The 14,257-nt window shown below is 38.7% G+C and overlaps 1 protein-coding gene across 4 annotated transcripts in view; it reads right to left on the bottom strand.

Moving 5' to 3' along the window:
• Nucleotides 1-14,257, bottom strand: part of RALYL (RALY RNA binding protein like) — a 655,965-nt gene that overhangs the window by 31,720 nt on the left and 609,988 nt on the right. For all 4 annotated transcript variants that reach the window (XM_030553367.1, XM_030553368.1, XM_030553369.1 and 1 more), the window contains 2 exons: nucleotides 10,710-10,823; nucleotides 2,991-3,169 (listed from right to left, as the gene is read on the bottom strand). In XM_030553367.1, the coding sequence (XP_030409227.1) occupies nucleotides 2,991-3,169; nucleotides 10,710-10,823 (293 nt within the window). The remainder of the gene's footprint in view (nucleotides 1-2,990; nucleotides 3,170-10,709; nucleotides 10,824-14,257) is intronic.

The raw sequence follows: 14,257 nt of genomic DNA, 5'->3' as shown, positions 1-14,257 counted from the left end.
CTTCTCTGGTCTTCTTATTAGGCCCTGTGGCTCAGTTTGGGGCATGGCTCCAGCTGCAGCCACTTCCCCAATCAGCCCAGCCTAAAGGCTGCTTTCTCCAGCCCCAGCCCCTTCCCAGGGCTGTTTTTAACCCCTTCAGGGCAGGAGCAGAGGTCCACCCTGCTACAATTAGGCAAAAGTTTCTAACTATAAGGGTAGTTATGCTCTGGAATAGATTTACAAGGGAGGTTGTGGAATCCTCATCATTGGAGGTTTTTAAGACCAGGGTGGACAAACACCTGTCAAGGATGATCTAGGTATACTTGGTTCTGCCCCAGCATGGGGAGATGGACTTGCAGATCTCATGAAGTCCCTTCCAGTCTTACATTTCTGTGATTCTATAATCTAAACTTAATCTGCATTGATTTTGCTTGCTAACATTTCTTTTCAAAATGTGTGTATTATAAATAAATTAGACTAGGATAAATCATCAATTATTTGATTCTTCTTATTCTCTCTCCACAAGGAAATAACTTAGTCCCTGAATTCAAATCTTCTTGATTGCTTGGAAGTCATAACATTAACACTGCACCTTTACAAATATTTTTGTATATGATCTGTTATTCTGATATGTGTAGCAGTAGAAAAGATATTTTCCCCATCTTGATTCTAAATCCCTATTTTTAGGAGATTATAAATTTCAGAAAATTTGCCCTACAAATTGAAATTTGTAATGTTTGTTTCTAGCCACAGGATAAATTTTTGTGTGTGGAAAGTTTGATGAAATCATGTTTGTGAAACTTCTTGTCTTATATTAAAAATTGGTTATATGGGCTTTTGCTTGACTATCTCACAAACAGCTTCATTTTAAAATTAGAAATTTGCTGTGCAACTACTGTTCTTTGAGTTATAATGCCTTTAAGTTCTAAGAAGCTTGGATAACAAATAACAATGGTTAAGTTTTCTTGTTTTGTAATAAGCTGATCTGTCTTGTTTTCACAAAGTAGAACTTGTGTGTCAAGAAGTAGGTTCTTCTACTTCAGAAAAAATAGTTTCTGAATAGGAATAGGACAAATCTTACTAAAAAGCAGTTTATTCAGTCACCCTGCTCTTAAGGGGATCACTGTCTTTCACTTGAGCAGCAGTCAACTGATACGTGAGTCAATTTGAGTCTGAGAGCTAGAGGATGAGTGTGCAAATGAACAAGAAGCAACTTGAATTAGCAAGTCCCACATAACTAAGTTATTCCAGGAAAAAAAAGATAAGGAACAAATACACAGACAAACACACTGAAGATCCACATTTGCAAGATACAAATTGACTTTTCAGACTTCATAAGACTTGACCATAATATTTATATATCTCATCTTCTATTAAATTTATGTCAATTTCTGAAGGCATCTTAACAAAATTAAATATATAATAGAATAGGTGAAATTCATAATGTATGGTACATAATGAACTGCCCATACCATATCATTATAACTCTTGCCCAAGGAGCTGAATATCTGAATGAGAACTGCTGAAGAAAGATACATAGGTCAATTAAACCAAAACAGCCACCCTAAGAATTATCCATTGCTTAGGTATGTCCTCCAGCAATTTTTCATAGCAATTCCTTCTCCCTCACTTCTTTCTAATTGCATGGCTCTTTCACTTCCTCACATAACTAAAGTCAGTGGTGCTTTAAGTTACCACTGGATAGGAACAAATGAAGAAAAACAACATGCTGCCAATACGACGGCAAAGAGCACCAGTAGAGGAATCTACTATATCAGTCACCTGAATCCTGAGATCTAATGGTGAATTTAAGGACACTCATTTATCATTGGTGGAGAAGCAGTAAATAAAGAAAACTAATAGCTTTCATAACTTGAAGTTTCACTGTTCTTGCAAACAGAGTGGCCTCACTGACTGCAACACAGTCGTCAGTTTTCCAGCATTCTACCAGGAAGTTCTAAAATTACTTCTAAATACATAAAATGAACACAGTTGTGCACTGTTTTTACAGTATGAATAGGAGATGAACTAAACCATGGAAGTAATGTCTTTAGTGGGCTTTTCATGGTCTCTCTGCCTCACAACCGAAACTACACTATACTAAGCAATCTGCTTGCCTTGTGGAGCTGGTTGAATTGCTTCGTATTTGTATATTGCATAGGGGAGATAGAGAGGTAAAGTCACCAAATGCAAAGGTATCCATAGAGAATTACATTGTATCCAGTGGTAAAATATAACTTAGGACTTGTATAGCAGCTTTAAATCCATTGATCTCACAACACTTTATAAAAGAGAACAAGTATCATTATTCCCATATAACAGGGGAAAACAGAGGCCCAGAAAGGGGAAGAGTCTTGCTCCAAATAATGTGATTAATAAGCAGGCATGAAAATACAAGGATTTCATAACCACAGCAAATATTGGCTCTGGTTTCCAAGATGTACAACACTCAGCTATTCAGGCCATGCCTACATTAGGGAATCTGAAACCTGATTTAATCAATACAGTGATTAAAACACCAGAAACCACCACTCCTGTCTATACAAGGGCTCTCACTGGCATTAAAACCAATTCCTTTGAACATGTATTAGAACTAGAGCTGGTCAGCAATTTTCCAATAGTTTTCATCAGAAAATTCAGTTTATTCAAAACCAAAAAGTTTTGCAGAAATGTTTTGGTTTTGATTAACTTTTGCCAGGCTTGCTTGGTGGGCTGCAGGGGAGCCTGGGTTTCCCAGGTCTGCAGCTCTGGTGCAGCCCTGCCATGCAGAGCTGGGAGCCTAGAGAGACATGGTTGGAAACAGGGCTCTCAGGGCTTCTAGGTTCCTCACTCTGCAGTGAGGGTCTTCCCAGGCTCCTGGGGATTCAGGGGAAGCCTGGGGAGTCCCTTAGAGGTAGAGAAGCATCAAAGTGTCAACATTTTTGTTAATCTTGACCCTAAAAAATTATTATTGGACTTCCATGGTTATTCATAATAACTGTGTACATAGCCATGGCATATTAATTTCTTACCAGCTCACTGCTGCAATCCTCATCAAAATCCTCCTCTATTCCATCAGTCATCTCTTCTCCATCCCCATCTGCATCTGGCCCTACTTCAACAGGCTCTTCTGTAGAGTTATCTGCATTCTCTGATCTGCATTCCTCTTGGATCAACTCAGCATTATCTTCCATTTGCTTCTTTTGAGCTTCTGTAAGGAAAGCATATCCTGTAGAGATTCAGTAACCTTTTCTGTTGCTCGGAATGAACAATGTTCTCAGGCAGACTTCATGCCTCCATTCTTCAGATGGAGCTAGGTTTATGAAATATGGTATGTTAATATCTACCAGGTAAATATTATCAAATTCCCTGACTCTGAAAGTTACAAAATAAATAATCTGCAACACCAGTGCACTCGGCCAATCAAAGTGAAGGGACCAAATACAGTTACTGGTGCAAAAATAGTTTTGTCCCAGTCATGCAATTCTCTGGACTCTGCTATGTTGTGGGAACCAAGTTTGCATAATCATTGTGCAGTTAGTTATGTATCAACATAAATCCCTGTGCTCTCACTGGATGACAGACGATAATGGCCAATAAGTGTGCAGGGATTTGCATAATCATGGTGTGATTATTTTTCAGTAAGTATACAGTTAATAAATCTTACTAGTCACACTGGTTCCATTACTAAGGGCTGGAGTAGCAGTTGCAGCACCTCCTCATTCTCTCTGTTTGCACTGTGTGCTGGGACAACTGGATCCATTTATGGCCCCTACCTTTGGCTCAAACTCATTGCTGCTTTCCATTCCTGCCAAAGTGGAGTCAACATAAAGACCATTTTCAAGGCACTCGGCTCATGGAAGCTCCCTTGCCTGGTCCACCCTGTTCAGCTCTAGTGTGGGACTTAAGTGATGCAGATGGCCTTGCATTTGTCCTCCGTACCTTGAAGAATTTCACCCAGGCAGCAGAAGTCCACAGCAGGGATGGGAGAGGACTAACAGACTGACTTATAGAGTAGTTGGAGGAGCAGCAGAGCAGGGGACTTGGAGGGACCACAGACTCACTCCTATTCACTTAAGAGAGGTAGCCATGTTAGTCTATATCAGCAAAAAGAACAGGAGTACTTCTGGCACCTTAGAGACTAACACATTTATTTGGGCATAAGTTTTTGTGGGCTAAAACCCACTTCATTGGATGTATGCAGTGGAAAATACAGTAGGAAGATGTGTGTGTATATATACACAGGGAACATGAAAAAATGGTTGTTGCCATACCAACTCTAACGACACTAGTCAATTAAGGGCTATTATCAGCAGGAGAGAGAAATTTTCCCCTACTGTTACTCACACCTTCTTGTCAACTGTTTGAAATGGGCCATCCTGATTATCACTATAAAAGTTTTTTTCTCTCCTGCTGATATGGCAACCCCCATTTTTTCATGTTCTCTGTGTATATACATATCTTCCTACTGTATTTTCCATTGCATGCATCCGATGAAGTGGGTTTTAGCCCATGAAAGCTTATGCTTCAAGTACTCCTGTTCTTTTTGCTATTCATTTTAGGAGCTTATGATGGAAACCTTTATGCACTCAAAATGACAGCAGGTTAGGGGACTATTTGCCTGTAGCTGGGATAGCAATGTCATTTCAGTCTGAAAGTGACAATTCCTATCAGGGATGGAATTTACAAAACAAAAGAGATGGTTCTTTCCCTCTAAACTGACTGTTTTATATTACCAGAAAGCTCATCTCATGTCTTCTAACACAGTGAGTGAATCTGAAATTGGCTGTGAAGTTGTATATCTTTCAGCTTTATGAATACATTATGGTTTCTACTTTAAATTATTGCATGCCATAGCTAGTACTCAAAACTCCTGACACTTATGTATCTCATAATCTTAAGCAAAGACAGCACTAGTTTCTCCCTCTGTGTATCTACACATTTGTTTTCATCTCTTCAGTCCTGTTAGCCTTTGACCCTTCTCCCTCTCAAACTGTACTTGCTAAAGCTTCAGAAAAAATAAGGCTTTGTTTCCTAGGACCTAGCATCTTTACAGAAAGAATCTTGGACTCAAAGAATTAAGGACAATCATAGGCATCCCTCTTTGAAATCAGTGTGGTTGTAGAGATTGCTACTGCAAAATTCAGTCCATGGAGCCGTATAAAATATTTATCACTATAACAGCTTCATAGTTATAACCAGTGATGTTAGCATAAGCTATAGTATCAACCCAATTTCTGCTATGGCATTTGATTTAACAGTCTTTTGGTAAACACTTGTAGTGCTACCCACAAATGGTAACCATCTAAAATCTTTTTCATTTGCTTTAGCATTGCTTCTGCTCTTCTTCATTTCAAGATCTGTGCTAATGAGGAGAATGTCTTGAAAGGCTGGAAATTTCAGAAGACAAACCTTTTGCATAAAATATTAAACAGCATGAACAGGCAATACAAGCTCCTGCTCAGAACGAACAATGGGAATCGTAAAGACAAACAGCAGACAAGAAGCAGTGTTAATCTTTTTTATATGCAGCACTGCATTTTGTCTCATTGCCTTTATGAAAGTCATATCAAACTTTTCCCCTGCTTACTTAATTTAGTGTCTTAAAATTATAAACAGCAAATATAAAGTGAGGGAAATATGATAGAAGTATTCTTAAATCTAACAATCTATTGGATATCTATGTAAAAGGACAGGATATTATAAAATAAGGAGTTTAACTATAGTATATATGTAATAAGAGACAGGAAAAAACACGCTTTGGTCAAGACTTTTAAAAATGGGTGCTAAAGTTATGTTCCTGATATATCTTGATGAGAGTTGTTGGGGAGGCTTAGCACTTTTGAAAATCAGGCCACTTTTTAAAGTGTCTAACTAATAACTTAGGGATAGGCTTTTCAAAGATGCCTAAGGATTTAAGTGTCCAACTCCCATTATATTGGATACCCAAAACTTTTAGGATCTTTTGAAAATCCACACCTCAGAACCTAACTTTAGGCACTTGTTGAAAATCTTGGTCTTTGTATATACAGAAAAAAATACTCTACTGATGCCATCTTACTGAATCAGAGCAGCCAGCCACTGCTCTGTTGTGGCTTCCTGCTCCAAATTTCCACCAACAAATTAGACACACCAAACATCCTAAAAATCATTTTCCTCTGTATAAACTCTAGCTATTGAGCTTGCAGAGTTATTTGTTCTACCAAATAGATCCAAATCTATATATAAAAGCTTCCAAACAAGTATTAGTTATTACGGATACAATTTGCAGCTATCCACAGTATTAAAACACAACATTTATCACATGTAGAGTTTGAGTTTCCAACCTGAGCCCATAACTGAGATTGACAAGTGTGACATCAATTCTTTGTTGAAAGATTAATGTAAAAACACCTCTCTTCTCTCTTGCACTATTTGTATTTAAAGTGAATCTAAAGCCCTTAGGCAAAAGGGAACGTAAACTGTGCACTACTGTAATGGATATAAAACCACAAGACAATCTTTTACCCTCAATTTATCTTTTCTGTTTTCATCCTACTAAAAATTTCAGGGTATTGGTAGCACTAAGAAAAGAACACTAGCGAAATTTGCAAGCTGAGTTTATCCCCTGAGCTTTTACTGGTTAGTCAGTGAATAAGTTCAGTAAAAACATTGAGTTTAGATTCTAACATGTATCATTCCCCTAAAGGAATAACTCCAAGTCCTTAGAATATCCTTCTGAATGGCAATATAAAGTCATGAAAAAAATTAAAATTAAAAAATTCCAACCAAATGTACATGCTCTCCCTCTCTCCCCTTTCTTTTCTTAATAACAAAGTTATGCCGTAATCTTCATCCAGCATGCAGCCAGGAGACACCATGTTCGTACTGGACAATTCTGAGGGGACAAGCGTTTTTTGAAGTGCTTGGAGGAGAGGAAGGTGATCAGGAACAGTCAACATGGATTCACCAAGGGCAAGTCATGCCTGACCAACCTGACTGCCTTTTATGATGAGATAACTGCCCTGTGGATATGAGGAAAGCAGTGGACATGTCATATCTGGGCATTAGCAAAGCTTTTGATACAGTCTCCCACAACAATCTTGCCAGCAAGTTAAAAAAGTATGGAGTGGATGAATTGACTATAAGGTGGATGGAAAGCTGGCTCAATGGTAGTGATCAATGGCACAATGTCTAGTTGGCAGCCGGTATCAAGCAGAGTACCCAGAGGTTGGTCGTGGGACTGGTTTTGTTCAACATCTTTATTAATGATCTGAATGATGGGATGGAATGCACCCTCAGCAAGTTCGTACATGACACTAAGCTGGGGGAAGAGGCAGATACGCTGGAGGATAGGGATAGGGTTCAGAGTGACCTAGACAAATTGGAGGATTGGGCCAAAAGAAATCTGAGGTTCAACAAGGACAAGTGCAGAGTCGTACACTTAGGACAGAAGAATCCCATGCACTGCTACAGGCTGGGGCCCGACTGGCTATGCAGCAGTTCTGCAGAAAAGGACCTGGGGATTACAGTGGATGAGAAGCTGGATATGAGTTAGCAGTGTGCCCTTGTTGCCAAGAAAGCTAACGGCATATTGGGGTGCATTAATAGGAATATTGCAAGCAGATTGAGGGAAGTGATTATTTCCCTCTATTTGGCACTGGTGAGACCACATCTGGAGTATTGCATCCAGTTTTGGGCCCCCCACTACAGAAAGGATGTGGACAAAGAGTCCAGCAGAGGGAAACAAAAATGATCAGGGGGCTGGGGCACATGTCTTATGAGAAGAGGCTGAGGGAACTGGGCTTCTTTAGTCTGCAGAAGAGAAGAGTGAAGGGGGGATTTGATAGCAGCCTTCAACTATCTGAAGGGAGATTCCAAAGAGGATGGAGCTAGGCTGTTCTCAGTGGTGGCAGATGACAGAACAAGGAGCAATGGTCTCAAGTTGCAGTGGAGGAGGTCTACGTTGGATATTAGGAAACACTATTGCACTAGGAGGGTGGTGAAGCACTGGAATGGGTTACCTAAGGATGTGGTGGAATCTCCATCCCTAGAGATTTTAAGGCCTGGCTTGACAAAGCCCTGGCTGGGATGATTCAGTTGGTGTTGGTCCTGCTTTGAGCAGGGGGTTGGACTAGATGACCTCCTGAGGTCTCTTCCAATCCTAATCTTCTATGATTCTATGAAGGGAAGGAATTCTCACATCAGACCATAGAACAGCAATGGAACCATTCTGCAAATCCTTTGTGTCGGCTCCAAGAATCTTTCTCCCCTCCCACCTTTCTGGTAGAAGGAATGGAGCGCAAGGGGACAGGATCTGTATCTCAGTGATTTAAAAATGATTGGGCCAGGCTGTGTATTAGTTATATCTGTGTAAATCCAGAATAATTCCACTGAATTTAATGGAAAATCTGGACCACTGTATCCATTTCCTACCTTCTTATCAAGAAAACTCTGAAGGGTATTCATTGCAGTACTTTGGGAGATATAATAGTATGATTCAATATGAATCAACATTTTCTCTTTGAGCTGATTTATATTCAAATGAGTACATTACAATCCTTATTAGTAAAAGTGCAAATTGGTTCTCAAAGTCCAATGACATGTGGCTTGTTTTGCACATTAATGGATTTTATATAAAAGCTCCCTGAAGTGGGGATATGCCATCTCAGCTCATTTCCGTAGACCAGTGATTCATTTGGGTGCTGTACAATTACATATTCTCTGACTATATCATCACTTTTTATCTAATTTCATTAAAATTTTAATGACCCAAGGTGGGTGGATTAATATCTTATATTGGATCAATTTCTGTTGGTGAGAGAGACAAGCTTGTGAGCTTACACAGAGCTCTTTATTGGGTCTGGGAAATGAGCTCAGAATGTCACAGCTAAATACAGAGTGGAATAGATTGTTTAGCACAAGTAGTTAGCACACTTCAAGGGACCATTCAAGGTGAAGTCATATGTTAACACCTACCTATTCACAGAGTGTGGGATGGGGAATGTTCTAGAGAGTTTCATGGATGTGTGCTGGTTGTTGATTCCATGCATGGTATCATCCAACAATTACAATCCATACTAGATGGAGACCACATCCTGAAAGAAATCTTTCCTGAAACCCCTCTTTTGGCATTCAACTAACCCCCCAACCTCTCCAAGCTCATCATCAGAAGCAAGCTCCCCACAAACCAGGACACACTAACTCAAAGCGGCACCAGACACTGCCAGAACAACAGATGAAAGACCTGTAGACATATCTCTATTCACTATGCTTTTGAATGAACTCACACAGAATAATGATGAAAGATAAAAACCATATCACCTTTGGGTGAACACTTTTGACAAAATGACTCTATGTGTGACCCCTCAATCCTCATTCTCAAAGGAAACCTGTGCAATACCTTCAAAAGATGACCCTGGGAGCATAAATTCATAACTTTGCTAAATACTAAAAATCATGGATTGAACTGGATTTATGGCTTATTACAACAATCTATAACCCACTTAATACCCCCCTCTCCAAATGTCCTCCCCTCCCCTTATTCCTCTATGACTGGAGAGCTGTTAACTGGCCATTTCACCTTTAATGTTTCCTGTAAATATGTGTTATATACTTATGCTAAACAATCTGTTCTTCTTTGTATTTAACACCATGACACTCTCAGTACATTCCTAGACCTGAAGAAGATCTTTGAAAGCTAGTGTCTTTCACCCAAAGAAGTCGGTCCAATAAAAGATATTACCTCACCCACCTTGACTGTCTACTATCCTTGGGACCAACATGGCTACAGCACCACTGCATACTTTAAATTTTAATGTAAAGATAATGAATGCATCTTGTGCACGCTTCTCCTAGAAAGATATATCAAGTTCTATATTTACTATCTGTCACAGATTTGAAAAATAACCTTATTTTTATGGGCCAAATTATGTATTTACACTAGCTAAGGAACTAACCCTATATGTAGGGTTGTTTGTGACTGATTATAACTAGCTTCTAAGTAACAAAGCCTGTGATGTACATACAATATACAGGTGGTTGGTGCAATATGTAAGGAATTAGCTAAGAAAGTACCATTGGCATTGATAGGAATTATGTGGCTAATTTTCAATGCAGCATCATGAAAATATGACTAACTTTCTTATGACATTTCATTACGGCTCTAACAGGGCAATACATAGATCACTAACCTGCAAGCTTGACCACTGAAATTATATGAATGAGGATTTTGGTTATATTGGTAATAGAACAGAATGAGCTTTTGTAAATCTAAAGGCTTGTCTCAAACTGGGGGTAAGCTGGTTCAGAACTAGAACATTTCCTGCTTTACACTGGTGTAGCAGGTCTATGGTGAGGATTCGCCTGGCCTAACTACCTCAATGTAGCTACTGTATATTGAGGCAATATTTTCTAACATAGACAATAGGTAAAATACTTTTGCATGTTCAAGAATATATTTCTCTCTAAAAATTCTTTTCTATAATGCATCTTTGGTTCCTGAAGAGCTAGTTGGATTTTTTTTTTTTTTTGCTACTATAGTATAGAACACATTCTTGAAATTATTTTGTTGTAAGGACCGTGAAAGATATTAAAATCTTATTCTATCAGTCCAAATTGTGGTGTCTTTTACCTTCATTCTGACCCTACATTATGTAGCAAAATGTCTGTAAAGCTTTTATTTTTCTCTGTTTTGTCAGTTGAAATGATAACTATGCCCTGGTTTGTTTAATCTCTTAAAAAGCTGTCTGTGGCTAAAAAATAGCACCTACCTGCTTCAGCCTTCTGCTGTTTTTCAATCTTCTCCAGTCTCCCTAGCAAGGAGTCAATTTTTGTTTTGATTTGGGTTAATTCCTTCTTGATTGTTTGCAACTCATCTGATTTCACTGAGGAAGGAGGGAAAAAAGGCAGAAAACATGAAAGAAATGATTTCACCCCAAAGACGCATCTGAATATATTCTGTCCCTTTCCCTGGTAAATATAGCTCAAAGTACACTTCCTAATATCACTACACTATGATTTCTTTCAGTTCTTTTGGTGAATGAGCATTTAAAACCAATTTTGTCAGTTACAAATGTGGAATCCCAGTAGAATGCATGGTATTAAATCTTGAGTGACAGAAGGTCATGTGGGGGTTGTAGCTCAGTAAATGTTTGCAACAAAACAGTTAAGGCTATATCAGATTCAATCTTGGCAAATGCAAGTAATGTTCAGTGACAATAAACCTATGATGTGACATAGATTCAAATGCAGGGAATGATTCAAACATGACAGGCAATTTACAGCTTAGTAATGGTATTTTGCAGTGCAATTTTCTAATATTATAAAATAATAATAATTATAAAGAGTCCCTCCACAACAGTAGGTATTTTTCAACAAGACTAAATAGTAACAAATGCTGGAGCAGCCATGAACATAATGTTTTGTCCCAGTGAACAACTTTATCGCAAAAGGTGTTGAGTATTATTGCTTGTTAAAGCTTTCAATTCATAGTAACTTCTTGTACTTTTCCCAGCTGCAGATAAAATACAAAAATACTATTTTTGTGATCCAGTCTATGGACTAGCAAGCCAATTGCAATAAATAATGATCTCAAGTGAGATTCCAAAGTGTTTGCTGTACTTTATTTTTCATTTATGTGAACCCTTGCACTCCCTGCTTCCAGGTGGGCTTGTAAGAAGTACTGATCTAACAGGAATGTAATATACGCAATCATATGCCAGCAATGTCCCTCTGCTATGTACATCAGCCAAACAGGACAGTCCCTACATAAAAGGATAATGGACACAAATCAGATATTAGGAATGGCAATATACAAAAACGTGTAGGAGAACACTTCAATCTCCCTGGATACACAATAGCAGATTTAAAGGTAGCCATCCTGCAGCAAAAAAACTTCAGGACCAGACTTCAAAGAAAAACTGCTGAGCTTCAGTTCATCTGCAAATTTGACACCATCAGCTCAGGATTAAACAAAGACTGTGAATGGCTAGCTAACTACAAAAGCAGTTTCTCATCCCTTGGTGTTCACACCTCAACTGCTAGAAGAGGGCATTCTGAATTGGTGACCTGGCTGGAAGGCTGAGTTACTGCCTCCCAAGATGCAGGCCATCACAGTGTTGGAGTGGTTGCTGGCAAGAGGCACTGGAGTCAGGGAAAAGTAGAAGCCCAGCGACCTAACCGCTAGATTACACTACAAGTAAGCCCAGCTCCTGAAAGAACCTATATTTTTTCCAGTTCTAGTATGGATGAAATCTTGCAGAAACTGCTTTTCCTGTAAAAGTCTACTAGGGCATCTGATTTCATGAGATTTCTAACATTTATGTGATGAACCCTCACAAAAACAGCCAATATGATTTTGACATAATTGATTCTGCACCTTAGCCCTGACTTGACTTTGAATTAAAAAAAAAATCAAGCAAAAAAAATGTTGCTCACTAGTAGAGAGATTTGCCACTTAAATAATAAAATTTATTATTTCTGCCTGGATATCTTCCTCATAAACACCATACAATAAGTTGATTACTTTCCTGTCCAAGTCAACAAAATCATGTTGACACCTTTATGATGTGTTGTTTGGACCTGAAAAAAAGGGAAGTAATTCTAACGAGAAATCAAGCGTGAAAGTCTATATACCGTACGCCTGTCTCCTTTTAAAAAACTTTTAATTTCCCCTGTTTATTTTAATGTGTGCTGCACGCAAAAAGAATATTTTTCTGTAATTTATTCAAGCAAGTGAAAGGGATTTTACAACTTTAATTCATATGCAACCATGAGAGAGTTTGAAAATCTAATGCAGAGGTTGCAAAAATGTGGCCTTAGGACTTTTAATAAGGCAGCCTACTGGTCTCTTCAATTTTAAAGCCCAATCCAAAGCTCATTAAAATCATTAGGACCCCTTTAATTGACTTTTGTGGGATTTAGATCATGTCCTAATACACAAGTGTAGGCTTCTGAAGGCCACTTGAATCAAGATGGAGCACTGCATGTTGGGATCTAGAGTCTTTGAGCTGCGCTCCGTATTAAAAATATATGGGTGCTGCAATTTGCTCCATTTTATACACATGTAGCATGGCCCACGGGCTCATAGCAAGTTGCCTATGTGACCCATAATTGGACAAAGTTTAGGTGCCTCGATCTATATTGGGAGCTATTAACATCTTGATTTTTGCCACAATGCACTATTTCCTGGAATGGAATATTTTGGAATGGGGAATGCGGCAGTGTTGTGGTGTAGAAAAAAACCTCAACTAAAATAATTTATCCTCCTGAGGCAAAGCAAACCCAAGAAGCCAATTTATATTAGACGATCAATGAAGACACGTAAAGAATTGCGTGCTCCTATACTAACTTCTCATAATGTACACTACAGCAATGAAAAATGAGGGCAACAGTAGAGATCTGCTTTATCTGCACTTTGATTCCTTACAGAATATCCTTATAGATTCAAGGGCTGGAAAAGAGACCACAAAACAAACGAATGAAACCCAGTCATGCTTAATTCGGAGTTCCCTCCTCTGATAAATCTTAATAAATACATAGATTCTAAACAATGTTAAAGTGAAAAAGAAAATTGTGAGGCATATACTGTTTTTCAAAAATGATACTAGGAGTCTTGGTACATTATTGAGAGGACTGAGCAAATAAAAATAGAACACTAAGGGAGCGGGGGAATATTTAAAGGAGGATACACAAGAGAACAAGACGTGCAGTTTTATTTGTGTCCATCTTCAGAGGAACACGAAGACGAAGCGGGACACCTCCAGAGATACACTCAGAAAACACTTCATGACTGTGATAAAATCATAGAATCTATCATGGAAATGTAGGGCTGGAAGGGACCTCAAGAGGTCATCAAGTCCACCCGCTTGTGCAGAGCCAGGACCAAGTACACCTAGACTACCCCTGACATGTGTTTGTCCAAACTGTTTTTAAAAACTTCCAATGATGGCGACTTAAAAAGTTTCTCCTAATAGCTAACCTAAATCTCCTTGCTGAACCTTAAGCTCATTAATTCTTGTCCTACCTTCTGTGGACCTAGAGAACGATTGATCACCATCTTCTTTATAACAGCCCTTAACATATCAGATCCCCCCTCAGTCTTCTTTTCTCAAGATTAAGCATTCCCAGTTTTTTTTTTTTACTTTCCTCACAGATCAGGTTTTCTAAACCTTTTTTTATTTTTGTTTCTCTCCTCAGGACTCACTCCAGTTGTCCACATCTTTTTCTCCCGTTTTCATTCAGAACTAAACCCAGTACACTGGCAGAAGCTTCACCAGTGCCGAATAGAATGGGACAATTTCCTCCCATGTCTTACATA

Source organism: Gopherus evgoodei, chromosome 2, assembly GCF_007399415.2.
Source record: "Gopherus evgoodei ecotype Sinaloan lineage chromosome 2, rGopEvg1_v1.p, whole genome shotgun sequence".
Classification (NCBI taxonomy): Eukaryota; Metazoa; Chordata; order Testudines; family Testudinidae; genus Gopherus; species Gopherus evgoodei.
The sequence above is the reverse complement of the archived record's forward strand: the minus strand, read 5'-3'. Positions and strand labels throughout refer to the sequence as shown.